We start from the raw sequence: 21,580 nt of genomic DNA on the forward strand, positions 1-21,580 counted from the left end.
GTTTCCAAACGCAGAGCAAGGCAAACTTGACAGAGTTTCTTAAAGTCACACATAGAACTTTCCACACTTGAACCAACCAAATGAATGAATTGTTTCCTGCAAAAGCCCACTCCCAGTTCGTTCTTTTGTTTCCTAAGGGAGCTCCCAATCACCTCGAAGGTGTGGCTTTACTCCTAAATTGACCCTAATTTCTTAGTTATTCTTGTCTTCTGGCAGCTCTGTGCATATACACACTGGGAACAGGCTCCAGCTGTTCTTCTGCCTCACTGCTGTCCAACTCACTCTCTGCCTTTAACGCAGAGCCCTCATCTGAGTTTTCCTCAACCCCCAGGACTGGTCCATGTTTCTCCCCAACCTCCTTACTGTCCGATTCTGCTGCTAGTTTTGCTGGCTGCCGGCAGGCTACAACATATATATTGAGTGGTGTGGTAGCCTAGAGGTGGAGCCCTCGCCTCACAATCATGATATTTCTCTCTCTGGGAACAATGAGAATATATCTGCTGAACAAAGCTCCACATTGGCGACAGGAAGGGCATCCGGCCAGTAAGCACTCAGCTCCATTCAGTTTTCCAGACTCCACCCCTCAAGGGATTATGGAGTCATTAAAGGATGATACATTTTTATACATTGTATCCTTCCTTAAAACTTAATTTTGTATATGATTTATGCAAAATATATACTTTTGCACATACTACTCTTTAATAAGAACGTATTAGTTAATACAGACAAGGAATTCAAGGTGAAACTTTAACTGCCAAAGGTAATCTCTAGTGTAAATAAAGCAATACCAATGTGTGTTATGTGTGTATAAAATTTACAGCATTGGGGTAACAGAATAGGTGAAATGACACTTCTGCATTAACTGTTGTGATGCCTACATAGGTTTAGAGAACCTGGTTCTTAGCTATCACCTCCCCATCTATAATATTGAAACTAGTAATTATTTATCTTATGTTCAGTATCCTCACTTACTGACCATTCAACCATCATTCAAAGTCACAATGATGATGAAAAAGGAGTCTTACAACTAGTTCTTGAAGTTACAACCATCACATGCCATCATTGCATCATTCATTTTCAATAGGTGCTGTGTCCCATAGTCACAGAATCACAATTTGCAACCCTTATAGCCAACTGCTGACAAGCAAAATCACTTGGGAAGCTGGCAGGATGTTGCATGTTGTTGCCCCATGATGCCATGCTTAACCAGCAGTGATTCACTTAACCAACATAGCTAAAACTGATGTCATAGGTCAATCAGACATTTGACAGTTCACTTTATGACCAGACTGCTTAGTAACAGGATTGCTAGGCCCAATTGCAGTTGGTAATAAGAGCTACTTGTAGCTTCTATAAAAATTTAACTTAGATAACATGCCTGGAATATTTCAAACACTTGATGATGTTATAGAATTATCGGTTATTTAAATTCCGAGTTTATTTTGAAGACATTTCATTTGCAGAGGTACACTGCTTATATTAATACCTGCATATTAGTTGCAAGGAAAACTATTTTTGCATAGTTCTTAATTATTCACTACTTGAACTAAGAATAATTTAAGTGCTGACTAAATACTGAAAAAAATCAAATCCCAATTAAGTGTACAGGTAGTCTTTGACTTACTATCATAGTTGGGATCAATATTTTCTTTATAAGTTAATGCAGTTGTAAAGCAAGTCATCACGTGACTGGACTGGGTTTTATTAATTTTTTCCCATGTTATTAAGTAAACCAATATGATTATTAAATGACTCACATAGTTGTTAACTGAATTTAGTTTTCACAATGGACTTTTTGACAGAAACTGGTTGAGAAGGTTGCAAACCCTGATTGCTGCAATTGGCTGTAAATCTTAGCAACTGTCAGGTGTCTGAATTGAGATCGTGTGATTGCAAGAGTGGGTCATAAATAACTTTTTCCTTGTTGTAACTTTGAACTGTGATCAAATGAATGGTCAAAGAATTACCTGTATTCCTAAAAGTAGACAAAAACAGATAAAATTCAATACCTCGTGGTTTTTCGGTTTATATTTTTTCCGTCTTTTTCTCCTTTTGGGTGGAGAATTTTTTTCTATTGACACTTCATCTTCAGAAGAAATACAATATCTAATGATTTTACGTTGAGACGTTCTCACAGGAGGATGTAGGTTAATTCCTGCATCAGCAATCCAGTCAGAATACTGACTTGAGGAATCACTGTGAAGGAACAATATTATATAGTACAAGTTGAAAACCAAAATATTTTACTGTAGTTTAAAATATTCTGTAATTCGACTAATAGCTTAAATTCTGTTCTGTTGTTAAATTCTGTAAATTCTAAGATTAATTATTTGAAGCTAAATTTAAATTTTGTGAGTTTTTAAACAAACAGATATTACATGATCTATTGTTCTACTGGTAATCTGTAAACATATGGAATTAGGAGTGAGCAAGCCACAATGTTGAACTTTCTAGAAGTAATATAATAAATTAAACTTCACAATCCATTTTAGTCATACTTTGCAGTACAGAAACAAATCAGTTTGGAGCTATGTAAGACATTTCATTAATGTTGTACGTTAATAAAGACACACACACACATAAATTAATACTTTGCAAATATTTTAGATTATTATTCCAAGGAGCTGGACAGGATTACTGAGCTGCAATCAAAACATTCAGCGGACACAAGACTGTCAACAGCAACAGTCAGTAGCAAGCCATGCAAACAACAGCACAACATCTTTTGTAGTGACAAAGCTGATACAACTCCTCCTGTATTTAAATTCTAAATTACTCTTTTTCAAGAGGTCTCCACAGAAATTAAAATACAATATTGCCAAGTTTCAAGTACCTTGTTTCCCTGAAAACAAGACCTCCCCAGATAATAAACTCAATTGAGCTTTTCAGCACATGCGCTAAAATAAGCCCTCCTCTGAAAATATTGCAACACAGCAGCAGCCATGAGGTGACCATGTCGCCGCCTCCTGCACCTCAAAAATAATAAGACCTCCCAAAAGATAAGGCCAAGCGCTTATTTCGAGGGTCAAAAGAAAATAAGACCCTGTTTTGTTTTCGGGAAAACACGGTATATGACATATGTATCTGACAGTGATTTTACCTGGAACTAGCACTGCTAGATTTCTTGTCACTCTTCCATTCTTCTTCACGGGAAGTCAAACTCAATCCATCACTTTCTTCTGCATCCTAAATTAACAAATAGTTTGAGTACTAAACTATATCCTAATTTAAAGATTATTTATTACACTGATACTTTATCACACTATTTATCATTCACTAATAAAGTAGAATAGTTTATCATGTATATCATGTATAAGGCTTATTGAAAAAAATAAAATCATGTCATAAAATCATTTAAAAATATAAAGTCTTTCTATTCTATATGTGTTTCAAAGAGAATATGTACACAATATTCATTTAAAATAATTCTTAGGTCAAATTAAAATATTAGAATTAGAAATGAAGGTATTCAGATTAAAGCTTAGTACACTACCTCCCTAATTAATTGATTTCAGAGTCAAACTGCTCTTAGAGTTAGGAACTTTCTCCTAATTTAATTACAATTTTCTTAAGACTGGAAATAAAAATATAGACAACATAAACTCTATTTCTGGTCATTGAGGATAACCAAAAAAAACCCACTTTTTCAAATCGAAGACAGGATTAAGACTTCTTATCCCATGGAGACACTTCCTCCCAAGGAAGTCCTAGCTTTACCTTCTAAGGAGGAAAAGATTTTCTGTTCCTTCAATTGTATTGAGCTGAAAAGCAATACATGTAGTTCTTGGCTTACAACCATTCATTTAGTGATTGTTTGAAGTTACAACAGAACTGCTCATTTTTCACACTTATGACCATTGCAGCATTCACGTGATCAAAAGTGGAGACTTTGCAACTGATATGCACTTATGTCAGTTGCAGTATCCTGGGGTCATGTGATCACCTTTTGTGACATTCTGACAAGTAAAGGCAATGGGAATGCCAAATTCACTTAACAACCATGTTGCTAACAACTTTGGAGCTTGGTGGTTCACGTGGTTAGAATGCTACGTAGATAATCTGCAAGCCCATGTTCAAGACCCGAGTGCTCCTGTGTGATGGGGTGAGCTCCCATCATTCACTCCAGCTCCTGCCAACCTAGCAATTTGAAATAGTGCAAAGGCAAGTAGATAATTTGGGACCACTTTGGTGAGCTCATTAACAGGGACATGAAAGGAGCTCCCAACTGGGTATCTTTCAGGCACCCGTGAAGTCACCGGCTAATTCTTTCAATCCAGAAGTGCCTCTGAAACGAATATGATGTCTAATAACTGCAGTGATTCACTTAACAACTGTGGCAAACAAAATCGTAAAAGTCTCAGTATCTACTTCTGTCCTACTATCGCAGCACCATTGAGAGTGTCCTAACATACCACATTCTTGCATGGTATGGGACCAGCTCTGCAGCAGACAAAATAGCTCTACAGAGAATTATTAAAACTGCCCAGAATATCATCGAGCTCCAGTTACCAGCCCTGGATGACATCTTCGCATCTCACTGTTTGAGGAAGTTGCATAACATGCTCAGAGACTCTTCCCATCCTGCTTACAATCTTTTCAGACTGTTGCCTTCTGACAGAGGATACAGAACAATTCAAACTAGGACCACACGTCTTCTGAATAGTTTTTATCCCAGAGCTATAATTGCACTCAACAATGAACTAAAGGGTCACCATCAGTGAGCTATTGGACAGCACTACTTGGTCTGTTATGTGGATGTTTGGGTGGTTCAGGGGCGGAGTTTTTTTCTTGGTGGGTGGGGGTGTGTTTTGGGGATTGTTATGGGTGTTGCGACTGGTCTCTGGGTGTTACGTGAATTTCGTTGTATGTGTAAATGTACAATGACAATAAAGTGTGTGTGTGTGTGTGTGTGTGTGGATAGATAGATAGATAGATAGATAGATAGATAGATAGATAGATAGATAGATAGATAGATAGAGATAGATAGATAGATAGATAGATAGATATAGCTAGATAGGCAAAACTCACTGAATAATGGGGAAAAACATGGAATTGAAATTTATTAGAGAATGTTATCAATGCTAAAATAATCGAATGATTTAGAATAGGATAAAAATAACTATTATTGGATATATTGAAGATGATATAATGAATCATAATATTAATGGTTATATATTTAGAATATCTTGTCTAAAATGGAGAAACAATAGTGATAATCAAACAAAGGAAGCATAATAACAATGTATAGAAAGATATCTTGATTGTCAATATGTGAATTTTGATAAAATTCAAGTGATGACTATGGAAAGGACGCAGAAAGACCTTGTAACCAATCGACACGCTGTATGTAGTTGAAGAGGCTTTTATGTTACATGTGTTGTGTGTTTATTTGATAATAAAAACTTTATTAAAAAAAAAGATATTGATATCACTCATGCATTAGACAGATACAAGACTAAAGAGACCAAGATTATGGGACATAAGAAACTGGCTTCTTCAGGAAATGCCAAGCTTGGTACTAATGAATTGGGTGGAGCTATATGTAGAGATTTTTTTTTGCTGCTGTGGGAATTCAAACTACAAATAGCTTTTACTTTGTCCTAATTCTACTTCTTTGGATTGTTGGAGATTTCATTCTTAAGGAAGGAAAAGTAAGAGTAAATATGCCATGATAAAAGAATGTAGTTCCTCAAAAGTGCTGAAGGTTATTTATGAATTCCTGGCCTAAGAAACTGTTCTTTAAATGAATCAGTTCATTTAAATGGTTATGTAGTAACTATGATGATCTATCATAAAGTGATTATATAGTTTAATATAGGAAAATGTATCGTATTTGTAAAGATAACAGCTTGAACTTTTAGAAATCAAAGTCAATTTTTTGGTAATATGAATCATTAAGGTAAACCAAAAATGCTTACCTGGTCAATGAATCCAAAACTATCACCTATATCTTCACTGGAAGAATCAGATTGCTCAATGTTGTTCCGTGATTGATATGACGCATATTTGCGCCTAAAAAGCCTTCTCTTAGATTCCATCAATGAATCTTCAGAATCACTCTGAATTAATGACATTTTGAAAAAGAAAATCAGGGGTTGAAATAACCATCACTGATAATGGATTGAGTTCAGACAGAAAGGAGAGATCTTTTGGACACTTGACTTCAAAAATAGTGTAATAGACTTAACTACTGGAAAAGCCAATTATGCACAGTTTTTGCCATTTTTATGATTTATTCTGATTCAATAAAGTACAATCCACAGCATGTATTCTTGCTTTCATAATAATTTTATTTAAATTACTCTTAGCTACAATGATACAAATCTATTTCTTTTGCTAGACTGCTTTAAGTAATGTTAAATTCATTGCTTAAAGCAGCCGAGCAAAAGAAATAGATTTGTCTGGATTTTTAACTGCCATATTTTTTCATGGCAGTTTAACAAGCTAGGCTTTTAAATTACATCTGTGTGTAATTATGCGTTTCAAAAGTCATGGATTTCTTACCTTTTCTGAGGACTGAAACAGCTTCCTTTTCTGCTCTATTGTATACAGCCATTTTTCTTCTTCTCCTTTTGAGATCCTATATTCTTCCTGATTTCTAACATATTATTTTGAAAATTTGTCAGAAAAAACCCTCAAATATGAAAGTAACTATTTTATTTATTGCTAACATGTATCTGTAAGAGAACTAACAACTACAAATTAGTTTCCCTTATACAAAATGGTTCTTCAATTAATCTTAGCTTCATAGTTTATTTGACTAAAAAAGAAGAAAGAAAATCCAACTCCAGGACTTTTCGATTTAGAATACCATAAAACCTGTTTTTCTTTTTACTGAAAAAGAATCGATAGCAAAGACTAGAAAGTGTACCTTTATAGTAATACAATTGTTATTATAAAATGATATCTAAATCAGCCCAAGAGATAAATAAAGCCTAAGAGCAACAATACTGTTGTATCAGTATGTGGTTACAAACTAAAATGAATGAGCAAGTGCTTATAGTTAGTTTCAACAGATTTTTAGCTTAATGAGTCTACTCACCTAAATATACTGAATGTTATTTCTGGAACAACTACTCTTCGTCTCCAAGCCTGAAGATCTCTTTCTGTAGCAATTTGACTTCTTGGAGCATTTTGATGCATCTGACGGACACCCTCAACTTGACCACTACGTCTCAGACCAATATTAGGAGGTGACTGAATATCTGAGCTTAGCCTGCGGAAATCTTTTAAAAGATTCATAAAAAATAGGTGAACATATATTCTTGGAACAAAAACTTTAGTATCTATATACCTATTACCATATTCCAGCATTTATTTAATAATATTTTTATTGAAGTTTACAGATACGAAGATTAAAATGCTAATAAAAACTAATGCAAATATTTTAAAAAGTATAAGAGATAATAATTATTATAGAAATAATAATGAAGATATACAAAAAATAAACTTCTAAATTTTTCATCAAGTACAAACAATTTCAGTAACATCTCTTTTTCTCTTCAATAATCCTCCCCCCCCCCATTTTTTATAAATGAAGACAATCTTAAGAGTACTTTTTGAGAGTATTGTTCCAATTCGAGGCATTTTTGCTTCATTCAGTATTAATGCATATCTTCAGCTTTCATTGTAATCTTAGCTCTTTCTCGTATCTTCTAATGTCAACCTTCACAGTCCCCTTATCATGTTCCCCCCCCCCCCCCGATCATCAATATTTTCATATAGGAATGTTTTCTAAAGTTAATTTCAAAATTATATATTGGGCAGGGAGTTGGACTAAAAGTCCTCCAAGTTCCTTTTCAGTGTTATGATTCTATTATTTTAAGTCTTTCTCGCCCTTTAATCCATTTATAACTTTCCAAAATCAATTCTATTATCACCCTGTTGCTTTTATTGAAACTTTTTAAAGAAAATTTTAAGTCCTTACATTTGCATAAAACTTGTCAAGGATATAACCAATGCAGATTCATCCAGTACAATGACATTTGCCTTTCTAAAGGTTCTTGATATCCAAAAAGCTTTTAATAGACAATTTCCAAAAGTGATTGAGAAAGGAAGTATGGGAACCCAGTATCCTTTTAAAAGCTCTTAATCTCAATTTGGGCAGAGATGGCTTTCCCTCAGTTCCCAGGGCAATAAAACCATCAGAGGTCATTGTCTTATAGTCTTCTTATGGGAATTCACTGTATGGAGCACTTGTGGGCAAAGTTGACTCTTTCAACTTTGGCGCATGCGTGAGAATGGGAATGGCCGCCGAGTTTCAACGCTCCGGCTATTGAGAAATAATAGCGATAGATTCCAGGCGACTAGGACCCCGAACATGACAACGGAGGGGTCCTTGCAAGAGATCAACATTCGGGTTTCCCGGGGAGGTAATTATTTGAGGAGGGGGCTGCCTTCGGGTGGCCCCTGGACGGTATTACCTCCCTCGGTGATTTTTTCGAACAGCTGGGCGGCGGCGGTGGCGGCGTTGCGCGAGCGGCGGCGGCTTCGGCCCCGCTGCCTTAGGAGGCTGCCCCGCTACCCTGGGAGGCTTGATTTGTGCCCTGAACAGAGGGTAGGGAACTGTATGGAAGTGCCTGTTTGGACTGGAGGACTGGCTCTCTACCCCCACCGCAACTTTGTCGCTCTGTACTGCGGCCCTGCTGATTGCTTCCTTTCCCCCTGGCACGGCATCCTTTTTGTGTTTTGCCGTTGCTTCCACTGGGCTCTGCAACGTTTTATTTATCATCTATCCACCTGGACTGTGATCCCAGGATTTCAACGACAGGCTCTTTGTTGTGTTGGGTATCATCTGTTGCTGCTGCTGCCTCAGGAGGGCCACGTTAGGCAAAATCGTCCACCGGACCATTCTGTATTGGACGCCATTGCTCTGGAAAGGCAGCGTATGTGGACCTCAGACTCCCCCCAGTGGCCATTACTGGCACTTCCTCCATCCTTTGGCTGGTCTCATCATTTTTACCATCTTTATCATCTTTACCGCCTCTTTAATTACCATCTACCCACCCCTCCTATAATTACATCTACAATTACATCTGTTGGGCTTCTTCACGTACGAACAAATTGTACCCATCTGGTTAATATTGCCCCTCGTCGTCCCAGGGAAACCATCTCAACTACCCAGACTCTGCCTTCACTGACATTATTGACAAACCGGACTTTAACATCTTTGACGATTTCTTTTAATCGCCTGGACTTTTGGGACCTTCCCAACTACGTAAGAAGGGAAGAAATGCTACCTCCCCTTCTATATATATTCTTTTATAAGATCTACGCACGCTGCGCAAATTTTTAAATGGTATGGTGAGTGCATGTGACTGTATGTGTGAACTGGATGATCCCACTTTTATTATTCCATGATTGTTGTATTTCTTATGTGTTTTTAATTATTACGTGGGGATTGCTTGAGTGTATAAATGAGTGTGCTTGATTCGGAGGACCTGCCGGGAATTGCGGGGGCTATGGGGGTGGTTGAGGGGACTAAAGACACGGGAGAGGGTCAGGGTATTGCGGTCGTAACAGGGAGGGGCAGATACGGCGGGGACTTTAGGGCAGGCCATTACCGGGGAAGGAGGGTTCGCTACATCACAGAGATCCCTCCTTCCGGCCCTAGGAGTCCCACTCCAAGGCCAGATGGCGCAAGTAGTCAGGACCCTGGTCTCAGGCTGTTGTCGCTAAATGCCAGGTCTGTTGTACATAAAGCACCTCTCGTCCGGGACTTAATTTTAGACGAGAGGGCAGACCTGGCATGTATTACTGAGACCTGGCTGGGCCCAGAGGGAGGAGTCCCCCTTGTAGAACTGTGCCCAGAAGGATTTCAGGTGCTACATCAGCCGAGAGCCCAGGGAAGGGGTGGGGGTGTGGCCGTTGTTATCCGGGAGTCGTTAGTTCCTCGTAGGGTCCCTGCTCCGGAGATTGTCGGGTGTGAGTCCTTGCTGTTAAAGTTGGACCTCAAGGGTCAAGTGGGTTTGCTGCTAACGTACCGGCCTCCCAACAGCGTTGCAGCAGCCCTCCCCTCGCTCCTCGAGTCGGTAGCCGAGCTGGCAATTGAGTTCCCTAGGTTGATGGTCCTGGGGGACTTTAATTTGCCGTCGCTCGGTGAAAACTCTGATGGGGCGCAGGAGTTCATGGCTTCCATGACAGCCATGGGCTTGGCTCAAGTAATCCGAGGCCCAACCCATTCAGCGGGACACATGCTTGACCTCGTATTTCTCTCGGAGCAGTGGATGTGTGATCTTGGTCTGAGGGGGAGTGACATCATACCCCTGTCGTGGTCAGACCATTGCCTACTGAGGCTCGACTTCCGGAGGCCAAACCCCCACTGTAGGGAGGAGGAACCGACCAGGTGGTTCCGCCCCAGGCGTCTTATGGAGCCAGCAAGGTTCCAGACAGAGCTTGGGGTTATACCTGACACTTTCGCCCACAGTCCGGCAGAGACTCTGGCTGCTGCGTGGCACTTGGCAGCGTCAGAGGCCCTCGACCGGATTGCGCCACTGCGGCCCCTCCGAGGCGGCGGATCCCGGAGACCCCCTTGGTTCACCGAGGAGCTCCGGGAGATGAAGCGCCGGAGGAGATGCCTAGAGCACCGTTGGAGGTCCGATAAGTCCGCATCGAACCGAGCAATGGTAACCACCTGCACCAGGGAATATACTAGGGCACTTAGGGCAGCTAAAAGATCACACATAGCCTCCCTGGTCGCATCCGCTGAGTCCCGTCCAGCCGCCCTGTTTAGGATAACCCGCTCCCTATTGAACAAAAGGGAGACGGGGGAACCCTTGCAGGGCAGAGCTGAAGAATATGCCCAATTCTTAGCGGACAAAATTGCTCGGTTTCGGACGGACTTGGACTCCACACCTGCAGTTCCAGCCGAGGCACAGGGGGACCAAGTAGAACAGCTCTGGGTTGAGTTTCAGGAGGTTACCCCCGGGGATGTGGACAAGGCCATGAGAGCTGTGAGTTCCTCCACCTGTGTCCTGGATCCGTGTCCCTCATGGCTGGTTTCTAACTGCAGTGAGGTGACACGAGGCTGGATCCAGGCGGTTGTAACCGCCTCCCTTCGGGAGGGGAACTTCCCCGCCGCACTGAAAGCGGCGGTGGTGAGACCCCTCCTGAAGAAACCATCCTTGGATCCAGCTGTCCTTAACAACTATCGCCCGGTCTCCAACCTCCCCTTTCTGGGGAAGGTTGTTGAGAAGGTGGTGGCCTTCCAGCTCCAACGGTCCTTGGAGGAAGCAGACTATCTAGACCCCTTCCAGTCAGGCTTCAGACCCGGTTACAGCACGGAAACCGCTTTGGTCGCATTGATGGATGATCTTTGGAGAGCCAGAGATGAAGGACATCCCTCCATCCTGGTCCTCCTTGACCTCTCAGCGGCTTTCGATACCATCGACCATGGTATCCTTCTGCGACGACTGCGGGAGGTGGGAGTGGGGGGCACCGTGTTACGGTGGTTCTCCTCCTACCTCTCGGACAGGTCGCAGTCGGTGTTAGTGGGAGGGCAGAGATCGTCCCCAAGGCCCCTAAAATATGGGGTGCCGCAGGGTTCGGTCTTATCCCCCCTACTATTTAACATCTACATGAAACCGCTGGGAGAGATCATCCGTAGGCACGGGATCAGATACCATCAATATGCGGACGATACTCAATTGTATCTGTCCGCCCCGTGCCAAATCAATGAAGCGGTTGACGTGATGGACCGGGGGCTTGAAGCCGTCATGGACTGGATGAGGATTAACAAGCTTGTGCTCAACCCGGAAAAGACCGAGTGGCTGTTGTGTTTTCCTCCCAAAGATTTGGCCAATAATCCAACACTCAGGCTGGGGGGTCAAATTTTACACCCCTCAGAGAGGGTCCGCAACTTGGGAGTCCTCCTGGATCCACAGCTGTCATTCGACCATCATATAGCGGCTGTGACCAGGGGGGCATTCGCCCAGGTACGCCTGGTGCGCCAGTTGCGACCCTACCTGAACCGGGAGGCCCTCACAACAGTCACTCGGGCCCTTGTGACCTCTAGGCTGGAATACTGCAACGTGCTCTACATGGGGCTGCCCTTGAGGAGCATCCGGCGACTTCAGCTAGTACAGAACGCGGCCGCGCGAGTGATTGCGGGTGCACCCCGATTCACCCGCATTACACCTATCCTCCGCGAGTTGCGCTGGCTACCTGTCGATCTCCGGATGCGCTTCAAGGTGCTATTGATCACCCATAAAGCCCTACATGGCAGTGGATCTGGATACTTGAGAGACCGCCTTCTGCCAATTACCTCCCTACGACCTATAAGATCCCATAGATTAGGCCTCCTCCGCATTCCATCGGCCAGCCAGTGTCGGCTGGCAACCACAAGGAGGAGGGCCTTCTCAGCAGTAGCCCCGACCCTTTGGAACGAGCTCCCCGTGGAGATTCGTACCCTCTCCACCGTCCAGGCCTTCCGCACTGCCTTGAAGAACTGGCTCGCCCGTCAGGCCTGGGGATAAGGATTTCTACCCCGCCCGAATGTTGTATGCATGTTGCTCATTATTTTATTATGTGTTGTTGTCTCAATGTTGTATTTCCCCTTTCCCTGGTTTTCTGTGAGCCGCCCTGAGTCCCCTCAGGGAAAAGGGCGGCCTACAAATGCAAATAAAACCTCTAAACCTCTTATTCTAGAGAGGAATTAATTACAGGTAGCTGATCCATTCAGAATTCATGTATTAGCAATTGTTCTGGATAACCAAATATAACCCTCCAAACACTGCAGTGCCTCATCTAAACAAGATACAACATTTTATATGGTATTAATTAGAATGGCCAAATAGCTAATCTTTTTTTTCAATTGAACAAGTAATAGTATCTGAACATTTGAAAAGAATTAAGAACCATGAACTCAACTCCAAAATGCATTTTTTAAAATATGGATGATTTTTTAACTTGTATTATGTATTTTCCCCATATTATAATTAGCTTAGCATTGAGCTAAGACTTTGGAACAAAGATTCAGACCATGCAGATAGAACATCTAAAGAACAATATGGAAATAAATATAAAGTACTGGGAGTAAAAATCACATCACAGAATATATAAAAGATTATTAACTACTGTAGTAGTTACAACAGAAATGTTAAAATTATATGACAAAATATTGCATGAATGAGTATGTAGTCCAGTTATTTGGATTAGGAAATAATAAAGTCTTAAGAGAATATCTATAAATAAAATTTAAAAGAAGATGAATCTTAACATTTTAGGAGTATTTCAAATAAAAGTATTTAAAATAAAAAATAAACCCAAAGATCAGGAGGCAAAAAGAAATACATTGTATAGTGAATCCAACAATCATGTCCCCCAAGAAACAAAGTGTTTTAATTGTGAAATATCCCCACTCAAATATAATATACTTCCGCTAAATATACTGGCATTAACATTCCTCCCTAAATCTGAGCTATGCTTTAAGACTGGAACAGTTTTCCCTCATAAAAAGAAAAAAAACATTCTTTAGCACACTATGTAAATTATGTACTTTTAAGAATCTACAACATTCTAAAAGCCTTAGATTTTCAGAATGCAAACTGTGCCCCAACTTCTGTTGTTAACCCCCAGAAATTTCTCAAGATTACTGCAGCCTAGTATTACCATTATAGCACTTAGACTTATATATCACTCCACAGTGCTTTACTGTACTCTCTGAATGGTTTACAAATGTCAGCATATTGCCCCTAACAATCTGGATCCTCATTTTACCAACCTCAGGTTAAGTCAACCTTGAGCCAGTCAGAATCAAACTCCTAGCTGTGGGCAGTTAACTTGCAATACTGCATTCTAACCACTGCACCACCACAGACATACAAAAAGCTGGCAGTTAACAACAGAAATAAATATTCAAAATACTAGCAAATATTTAAAAACCTAAGAAACAGCAAAAATTAACTTCATTCTAAACTACCAACCTCTTCTAGGTGTTTCTTGTCCATAGTGTGGATTAGCTGAAACAATATCCTGGTCTATGCCAATTCTTTGATCCTGCAATTGTTGTAGCTGTCTAATCATGCCATCAAGTATGCTGGGCTCCAGATTCTGTTCATCCTGCTCAGCAGTCTGTTGTCCTATTACTTGCTCTATAACCTCTCCGTCACCTTGCAAAAGTTAAATGGAAATATTTCAGTATGAAAGAATTTTCAATAAAACCTGCCAATAGTATTGCACACTCATGTAATTAAAAGGGTTCATTTATACTCTTGAGAAAAGAATATACTCTTGATTTTTTGAACACACATCAAATGTCGATACTATGGGTTCACTTACAACCATACTTCCTTTATACATTAGGACCACACAAAATTCTAATAACATTCAAATGGATATTATGAAGATTTTCAATCAACCAGGTCATGAGGTACTTTTTTAACAGGACTTCCTTTTTTTTCTTGAAAACATTTTGCTTCTTATCCAAGAAGCTTCTTCAGAACTGGGACATTCAAATGATATGCAAAAATTCCAAAAAACCTGAAAGAAGATGCATTCTTCTTCAAAGAACAGAGAAGCCCAATTTCCTATTCAATATAAAATTTCAAATTAAAACATCCTGAACAAATTATTACATTAGAATGACATGTATCAGATATATAATATCTGGAGGTATACGATTCTCCATAACCTCAACAAGTACAGCTAAGTATAATGCACCTTGGCAACTGTACTTTAGAAGTATCTTTGGGACAGAACTTTCCTTTTTGCTAAAATGCAAAATGATTAAGTTGCCCTCTTGTCTAAGAGTAATATTCTTCATTTTTGTCAAGATGTAAGCAGGCAAATATTACTACAAAGACAATAGCTAAAAAAACATTGTTAAAAGACCCTTCTTCCAAAGGCACATCAATGGAAGAAATAGTTTTTAATGTAAAAGCAAATGTGAATGATTATAATTTCATTAATGTGAGAACTAAATGTTCTCTTGAGATGTACTTTTTCAAGTAACTTTTTTAAAGCCTTAACTATAAATCCAGCAAAGGAGACAGAACGATGGATATGCAGTGTGCAAAATGTTTCAAGTTAAAATTTTGTGGCATCTGTTTTCAAGGTTGGAGCACCACTGGAATCTTTAAATAGCAGTCTGGCCAGTTAAAATGGCATATTTCATATTTCAGTTTCACAACTGAAACTTAAAAAGAAAAGATTTTGCATACTGCTGTATGTATAAGGGAGTTCTGAATTCTGGGGAAACCTATATTCATCTTGAGGATATAAAACATAGATCAGAATGTATTACAATAGCATTTTTGTTGAAAATTCCAAGACTGTCTCAGTAATATTAGTGAATATTATGAATATTGGTACCAACTCTAATCTAATTAAAGCATTAATATTTTATAGCTTGAATATCGTGAATGTAATACAAGTACATTTTGAAAACAATATATTTACATAACATTTTTATCAGGTTTCATCAATTCCAAAGATAAGATTTTTGCCATAGATTTAAATATTCCTTTCGTACTTGTTGCTATATAGCCCAGTTGAGGAATCAGATGTTCATCTGCACAATTCTCTCTTCCTGGTACCAATCGCTGGTACTTTGTTGGGTGGGGATTTCCATCTACATCTACCAAGAATGGAGGAGGCATGAGGTGGGGTGCCTGTTGTGTCTGTTCATCTAGGACATAATTGTTAGAATCTCGAATCAGTGGTCGATAGTCAGTGTGGAAGAACATCTGATCAGGAATCTAGAAAACAATGAAGCTTATATATAATTAACTTTATTAACTATATCTAAACTAGATATGTTACAGTAAAAACGAAAAAGGTAAGCTTCATGAAAACTATAATTTATCTTATCAGAAATATTTAACAAATTTCAATCACTGGTTTCCTAAGAAGCACATTGTTTTCATAAGACTTATTTTGATCTAGTTCAATCACTAATACAAAGTATTTTTTTAGCTATTCCTTTTGCAAAAGATGCTTCTCTATGTTCTCTTAAATCAATTTCCAAAAACGGCAATATTTTACTATAATTCCAGTCTAATTTTTTCTTCACTCTTTGGTGTAATATTTGAGATTTTCAAGGTAAAGATTTTGTTTTGCAAAACAACAGACTGGGCATCTAAGCATAAGAAATGTTTAATCTGTGTTTACTCAAAATATAGCTGAATTGTCTGTATTATACACAAAGGGAAATTGGTGAAATTGTTACTTTTCATAAATTAAATTTTTGTATTTAAATATTAACACAAAGGATTAATAGTTTAGCAACAATCTCAATAATTTCTATCATTTAGAAACAAAAGAAAGCCCATCTTTGAGACTAGAGAAGGCAACTACTTGCAGTGATGGACGTTCGTTCTTATTTTTTTAAAGGCAATGTTGTTCATTTCTCCATCCCTCTACAGACTACAAATTAAACTACAGTCTAATTACCAATTCAGCTTTTGCTGAATGTATGCACATGAAATAAATGAATATATGACAAGATTGGTGAGCTTAGAACATTATATATTTTAACAGCTAAAAAAATTAAGCTGTAAGAATACCTTTTCATATGATTTGTTACAACCAAACCCAAATATCAAGAGATGTCCATGAGAATCTGTACAGGTAAAATGCTGGCCATCTGATGAAAATTTGCAGTCAAACACAGCGCCATGTCCTTGACCTTCAATCTAAATAAAAATAAAAATAAAAACTTCCCTCTATAAGTTATAAAAGCTTATAGCTTTTCAGATGAAGTCTTATCCATCTGTAACTAACGACCTTTGCCCCATTAGCACAAAATGTGCATCTCAGCAAGCAGCTAAGATTAGTAAAAAGAAATCAGTCAAATTACTTAAAAATAATGGATGGCAAGTCAAGTTGAAGGATATATTGGCTAATTACAATTGTCTAATTGGGCCACTTCAGCTTTGTTTACTATGCCACAGCCAGACAATATAAATGTATCATGTGTACGGTTCAATTACAAATGCTAAGAATGAATAATTTAAAAGTATTTTAAAAATGAATAATTAAGAATGAATGCTAAGAAGGTATTGGTATCTGAACCACTATTATAACTTATATAAAGAGAATCCTATTTCCTGCTCAAACATTGAGTGATTAAATTGAAAAACAACAAATGTAAAGATTCATTTGAACATATCAGACCTATGGTAGCCCAGAGTCATTAAATGAGATGGGCAGCCATAGAAATTGGGCAAATAAAAAAATTAAAAATGCCATTCTTTTATATGCCAATTGTGCATTTCATAATAGAGCCACAATCATTCTTCAACATGGTGTTCCATTAGAGCACAGCTAGGATAACTTTGGCCTTAGGCTTAAATTTCATTGCAGTCTAATTTCAAAAATCTTTTAAATGTAACCATACCACTAGCAAGAACAGTATTTTCTTTCTTACAGGAATCCTCAGATAAAGAAAAGGGAGAGTAGATATGAATTATAATATTAATTTATACTGGCATATATACACTTTACTGCCCTTTAGTTTAATTAGGACTAACGTCAAAGTGAGAATAACTTCAGGAGTCAGTAAAAGACAGGGGAAGACTGGCTGTGATTCATGGGGCGGCAAAGAGTCAGACACTGCTTAGCGACTGAACAACAACATGATGAGAATTGGTTTTTTAAAGTATTTGTGGTCCTGGAATAAAACTTTTATCAGATAAATAACTCCTCAGGCTAGAACAAGGGTGTCAAACACAAGGCTCGCGGGCTGGATTCAGCCCACAGGGTACTTAGATCTTGCCTGCGAGGCCACCCTGGGAGCAGCAAAGGACAGTCCTGCGGTGCCTTGGCCTGGCCCAGGCTGACTGGGCAGTGATCTACTACCTGGTGGCGGTTGGCAATGTGCTGGTGGAGGCCTTGGCAGCTGAAAACTTGTTTCCTCCTCTTGACCTCTACTGGTAGTTTCCCATCTATCACTAAAAATGCTTTGGTTGCAAAGCCATGTCTCCTCGTGTGGAGAGGGTATGGGCCTTCCTCTGACCCACATACCTTGTCCTCCTGCACACACCATGATCAACCTGACCAAGGAGAGTGAGCACAGCAGCAGGAGCCTCATGGAGGTGGTAAGCACAACCTGGCACACCTTCAGGGAAATGGGATGGGATGGGCTTTGGGACCCCAGTGCCCTGGGAATTTGAGGGCTGGGCTAGCCATTTGCTCTCTGCTGCCTCGGGCTCTGGACAGTCTGCACTTCCATCCGGGGGTCCTCCTGAGAGGGATGGCGAGGCTCCTCTGGAGGACAAAGGTTTGGCCCTCTCCCTGATTTCGTCTTCCTCTGCTGGAGACAATGGATTCCCCCCCCGGCCCCACTTGGGCCACCACAGGTACTCCTGACATGATGACACTGAGCTGGTGATGCCATCCCGGCCACGGCCACCCGGTCTCCCAAGGTCAAATACAAACCTGATGCGGCCCTCAATGAAATCGAGTTTGACACCCCTGGTCTAGAATAATAAACTTTGACTTTTTAATAATTAGTCATTGCAAGTCTATACAACTGGCAATTATTATTGATTAAATTATTAATACTTTAAATCTGATGTGCACTTAGAAATAAAATTGGGAAATTGAATTGCCAAAGTGAATTATAAGATTAAACTTTTTTAAACAAAAATTTTACATTTCCTACTGGAATTGAGAACACTATAGTCTTTTCAAAAATCCTCCTTCCTAGATTAAATTAGCTGCCTGGTGTTTTTAAGAAATAATTATTTAAGTGGCAATAAAGCTGAAGGTAGTAATTTTAAAAAATGCATGCCTTGCTAAAACAATACTTTTAGAAATAATATTTACCATATTAAAATAATGTTTCATTTGAATGCCTTTTTCTATATCCCAGATAAAGATATTGCCATCATGGCCTGCAGACAACATAATCCTGGAATCAAATGGATGGGGCTCCAAAACAAACACTTCATCTGCATGTCCCTTTTTGAATAGAAATTAATATATTAGTCATAGAGAAAAGTGGATTTTTCATTATTAATTGTTAAATTGCAAATAAATATCTATGGATTCTCAGTCAACCAGGTCATGATTATCTCAAAGGTGCTTTTTTCAAAAGGCAACTAGACTGTCTTTGTTTTTTCTTGAAGACGTTTCATTTCTGATCCAAGATGCTTTAGTTCTGACTTCTTCTTTTGCCTTTTGAAAAAGCACCTTTGGGACACCCATGTCCTGGATGTCTGAGAATCTCAAGACAATTTATTTATCCATTTATCCAAATTTAATATCCAAAAAGATTCTGAAAACCCCATCTTTCTGAGGCATAGGGATAAACCATCATTGAAATTTTGCTCTGTTACATATTAAAGTGTAAATAAAAGGTTCCAAAATTGTCCAAATGTTGGCTTTCCTTACCTTCAAGTAAGCATTTTGTTATTTTATTTAATAAAGCCATATCTCATTTTTGCTGCGTTTTTCTTTAAACAAAGGTTAATATTAACTTCAATTTGGTGCTATCATTTCTAGTCTCATTTCTAGTGCCATTCACTACCAGCCACTTAATTATTCATGTTTGTTTCAGCTTTCTTAACACAGTGTCCTAGAAATATATCATATTTTAAGAAAATATATCTAATATTTCATCCAAGGAAAAAATATAGGAAACAGAAATTTTTACTTACTTTGAGATCATGTAAAAGCTGCCCAGAAATAGAATTCCACACTTTGAGCAGATGATTGTTCACAGCAGTAACCACTACATTATCGTTTCGACTCCAAGCTATCATAGTCACTTTGGGTTTCATAAATTTATCCTCCTCTGAACACAGGTCGCTGCTTTGAATGAATTCAAGTAAACATTTAAATACAGTATTCTGCATTTCAAATATGCTATTTAATTCGTGCTGGGAGAAACAGGCTGATTGTCTCCTACTGAGGGCCAAGGCCCAGAAGTATTGTTCCTCTATTGTTGGCCCAGCAATCTACAATGGCCTCCCACTAGAGTTGTACTTGGCCCCAACTGTGGTCACCTTCTTGAAATTTCTTAAATTGGAGTTTTTCTGGAGCACTAACCTAACAAGTTTATCTATTTTGGTTGTTGGTTTTATTCTATAAAAATATTTTATTTTTATGTTTGTGAGCTATGTAAAGAGTCAATGTACAATTGTGATGAGCTATAAATATGACAAAGAAAGTTTAAAATATTAATATAGAAATCACTCTACATTGGGAATATGTTTACAAAAAGGGGCATACCAAACTTTTCTACAAATACCAAACTATATTAACCCAGTTATTTTAAAGTAAACTGACCTTAACCCTTCCACCAAACTATATCCTTTAAAAAAAAGCATTTTCCCCAAATATTTAGAAGGTTCCTGCAAATTACATAGTGCAATGTTTTTCAAATTAATTTAATGCTGATACTATTCACAAATAAGGTATGACTACCTTGGTAATTTGTCAGCCATATCCAACAAAATGCTCTTCCACTCTGCTTGCTGAAATCGCCAGATTCGGGCTGTTCCATCTCTGCTGCCACTTATGAACCTTAACGTAAATGTAAAAGAGTATGTGACATACAAAATAGAAATCATTCGTTCATATTTTAAATAGCATCTTTCTGAAATGCTGAATCCATGCTATCGCATATATAAAATGTAATTAGAGCAATACCTCCCACAAAATATGATATTTAAATGTTTATTAAGAACAGAGATCTTTGTTATATATTTACAGCTCACCAAATCATATAGTAAGGGCCTACTAACAATTTGTCTATTGTAACAAATGCTCTGAACCCCAGTCTACATATTCCTATATCAGTAAAGAGTAGATAATCTCCTGAGCCATTATTTGTTTCTCTCTCAATATATTTATTTCTATGCTGTTCACAGGTTGGCAGCTGCAACTCTGAAGACAGAAAGGGACAAATAAACCCATACACACATTAAAGTACAATACTTGCTATGTGAGATCCAAGCATATGGGCATCTCATTCCTGTACCTTCTTCTACAATAAGCACAATATCTTCTAAAACTAGGTTGTCCAAAACTCCCATTGTGAAGGTACATACAGTGTGTGTGTGTGTGTGTGTGTGTATGTAAATGGATAAGTTTCTTTGATAGATCTTACTACTATAAATGAATAACCGTCTGTCTTCAATAAAAGTTGCTTCTCCCAAACTACAAGTTATTTCAGCAAAATATTCAATAAATTATAATTCAATTCTGAGTCATATGAATATCAAACTTGTTTTCTGGATGAATACTCATAATCATTGTATTTAATCTATATGCTACTTTCTGTCCGTTCCCCCCCCCCCCAAAAAAAAAAAAATCCATAGAGAACTTATATCTTCTATGAATGTCAAAACAATGCTAGCTTACTTTGGCATAATTTATTTAACAAAACAATCTTTATAAAAAATACCTGTCATCTCTGTTTGAAAACTGAATACTGTCAACTTTGTCCTGAAACAAGAAACATGTGTTAAAATAAAATTCAGGCAACATGTGTTCAAATTTGGAAATAGTCCTACTTTTATTTAATGAAAGCAAAGTAAGATCATGGTGATAACAGGATTGTCCATATATAGTAACAAAACTGAATTAGTGTCCAGGTATTATTTATTTATTTTTCACTCTCTTAGATTCATAATAT

General features: G+C 38.5%; 1 protein-coding gene across 5 annotated transcripts in view; it reads right to left on the reverse strand.

Annotated features, from left to right (window-relative positions):
• The window catches only part of BRWD1 (bromodomain and WD repeat domain containing 1), a 92,671-nt gene that overhangs the window by 48,170 nt on the left and 22,921 nt on the right, over nucleotides 1-21,580 (reverse strand). For 4 of the 5 annotated variants that reach the window (XM_032219206.1, XM_032219207.1, XM_032219204.1 and 1 more), the window contains 12 exons: nucleotides 21,350-21,390; nucleotides 20,368-20,466; nucleotides 19,599-19,752; nucleotides 18,766-18,900; nucleotides 16,503-16,631; nucleotides 15,470-15,695; nucleotides 13,923-14,108; nucleotides 7,043-7,226; nucleotides 6,505-6,598; nucleotides 5,919-6,059; nucleotides 3,101-3,186; nucleotides 2,010-2,196 (listed from right to left, as the gene is read on the reverse strand). In XM_032219206.1, coding sequence (XP_032075097.1) covers nucleotides 2,010-2,196; nucleotides 3,101-3,186; nucleotides 5,919-6,059; nucleotides 6,505-6,598; nucleotides 7,043-7,226; nucleotides 13,923-14,108; nucleotides 15,470-15,695; nucleotides 16,503-16,631; nucleotides 18,766-18,900; nucleotides 19,599-19,752; nucleotides 20,368-20,466; nucleotides 21,350-21,390 — 1,662 coding nt within the window. The remainder of the gene's footprint in view (nucleotides 1-2,009; nucleotides 2,197-3,100; nucleotides 3,187-5,918; nucleotides 6,060-6,504; nucleotides 6,599-7,042; nucleotides 7,227-13,922; nucleotides 14,109-15,469; nucleotides 15,696-16,502; nucleotides 16,632-18,765; nucleotides 18,901-19,598; nucleotides 19,753-20,367; nucleotides 20,467-21,349; nucleotides 21,391-21,580) is intronic. The other variant, XM_032219205.1, reaches the window with a different exon arrangement.

This window comes from Thamnophis elegans, chromosome 6, assembly GCF_009769535.1.
Source record: "Thamnophis elegans isolate rThaEle1 chromosome 6, rThaEle1.pri, whole genome shotgun sequence".
Taxonomy (NCBI): Eukaryota; Metazoa; Chordata; class Lepidosauria; order Squamata; family Colubridae; genus Thamnophis; species Thamnophis elegans.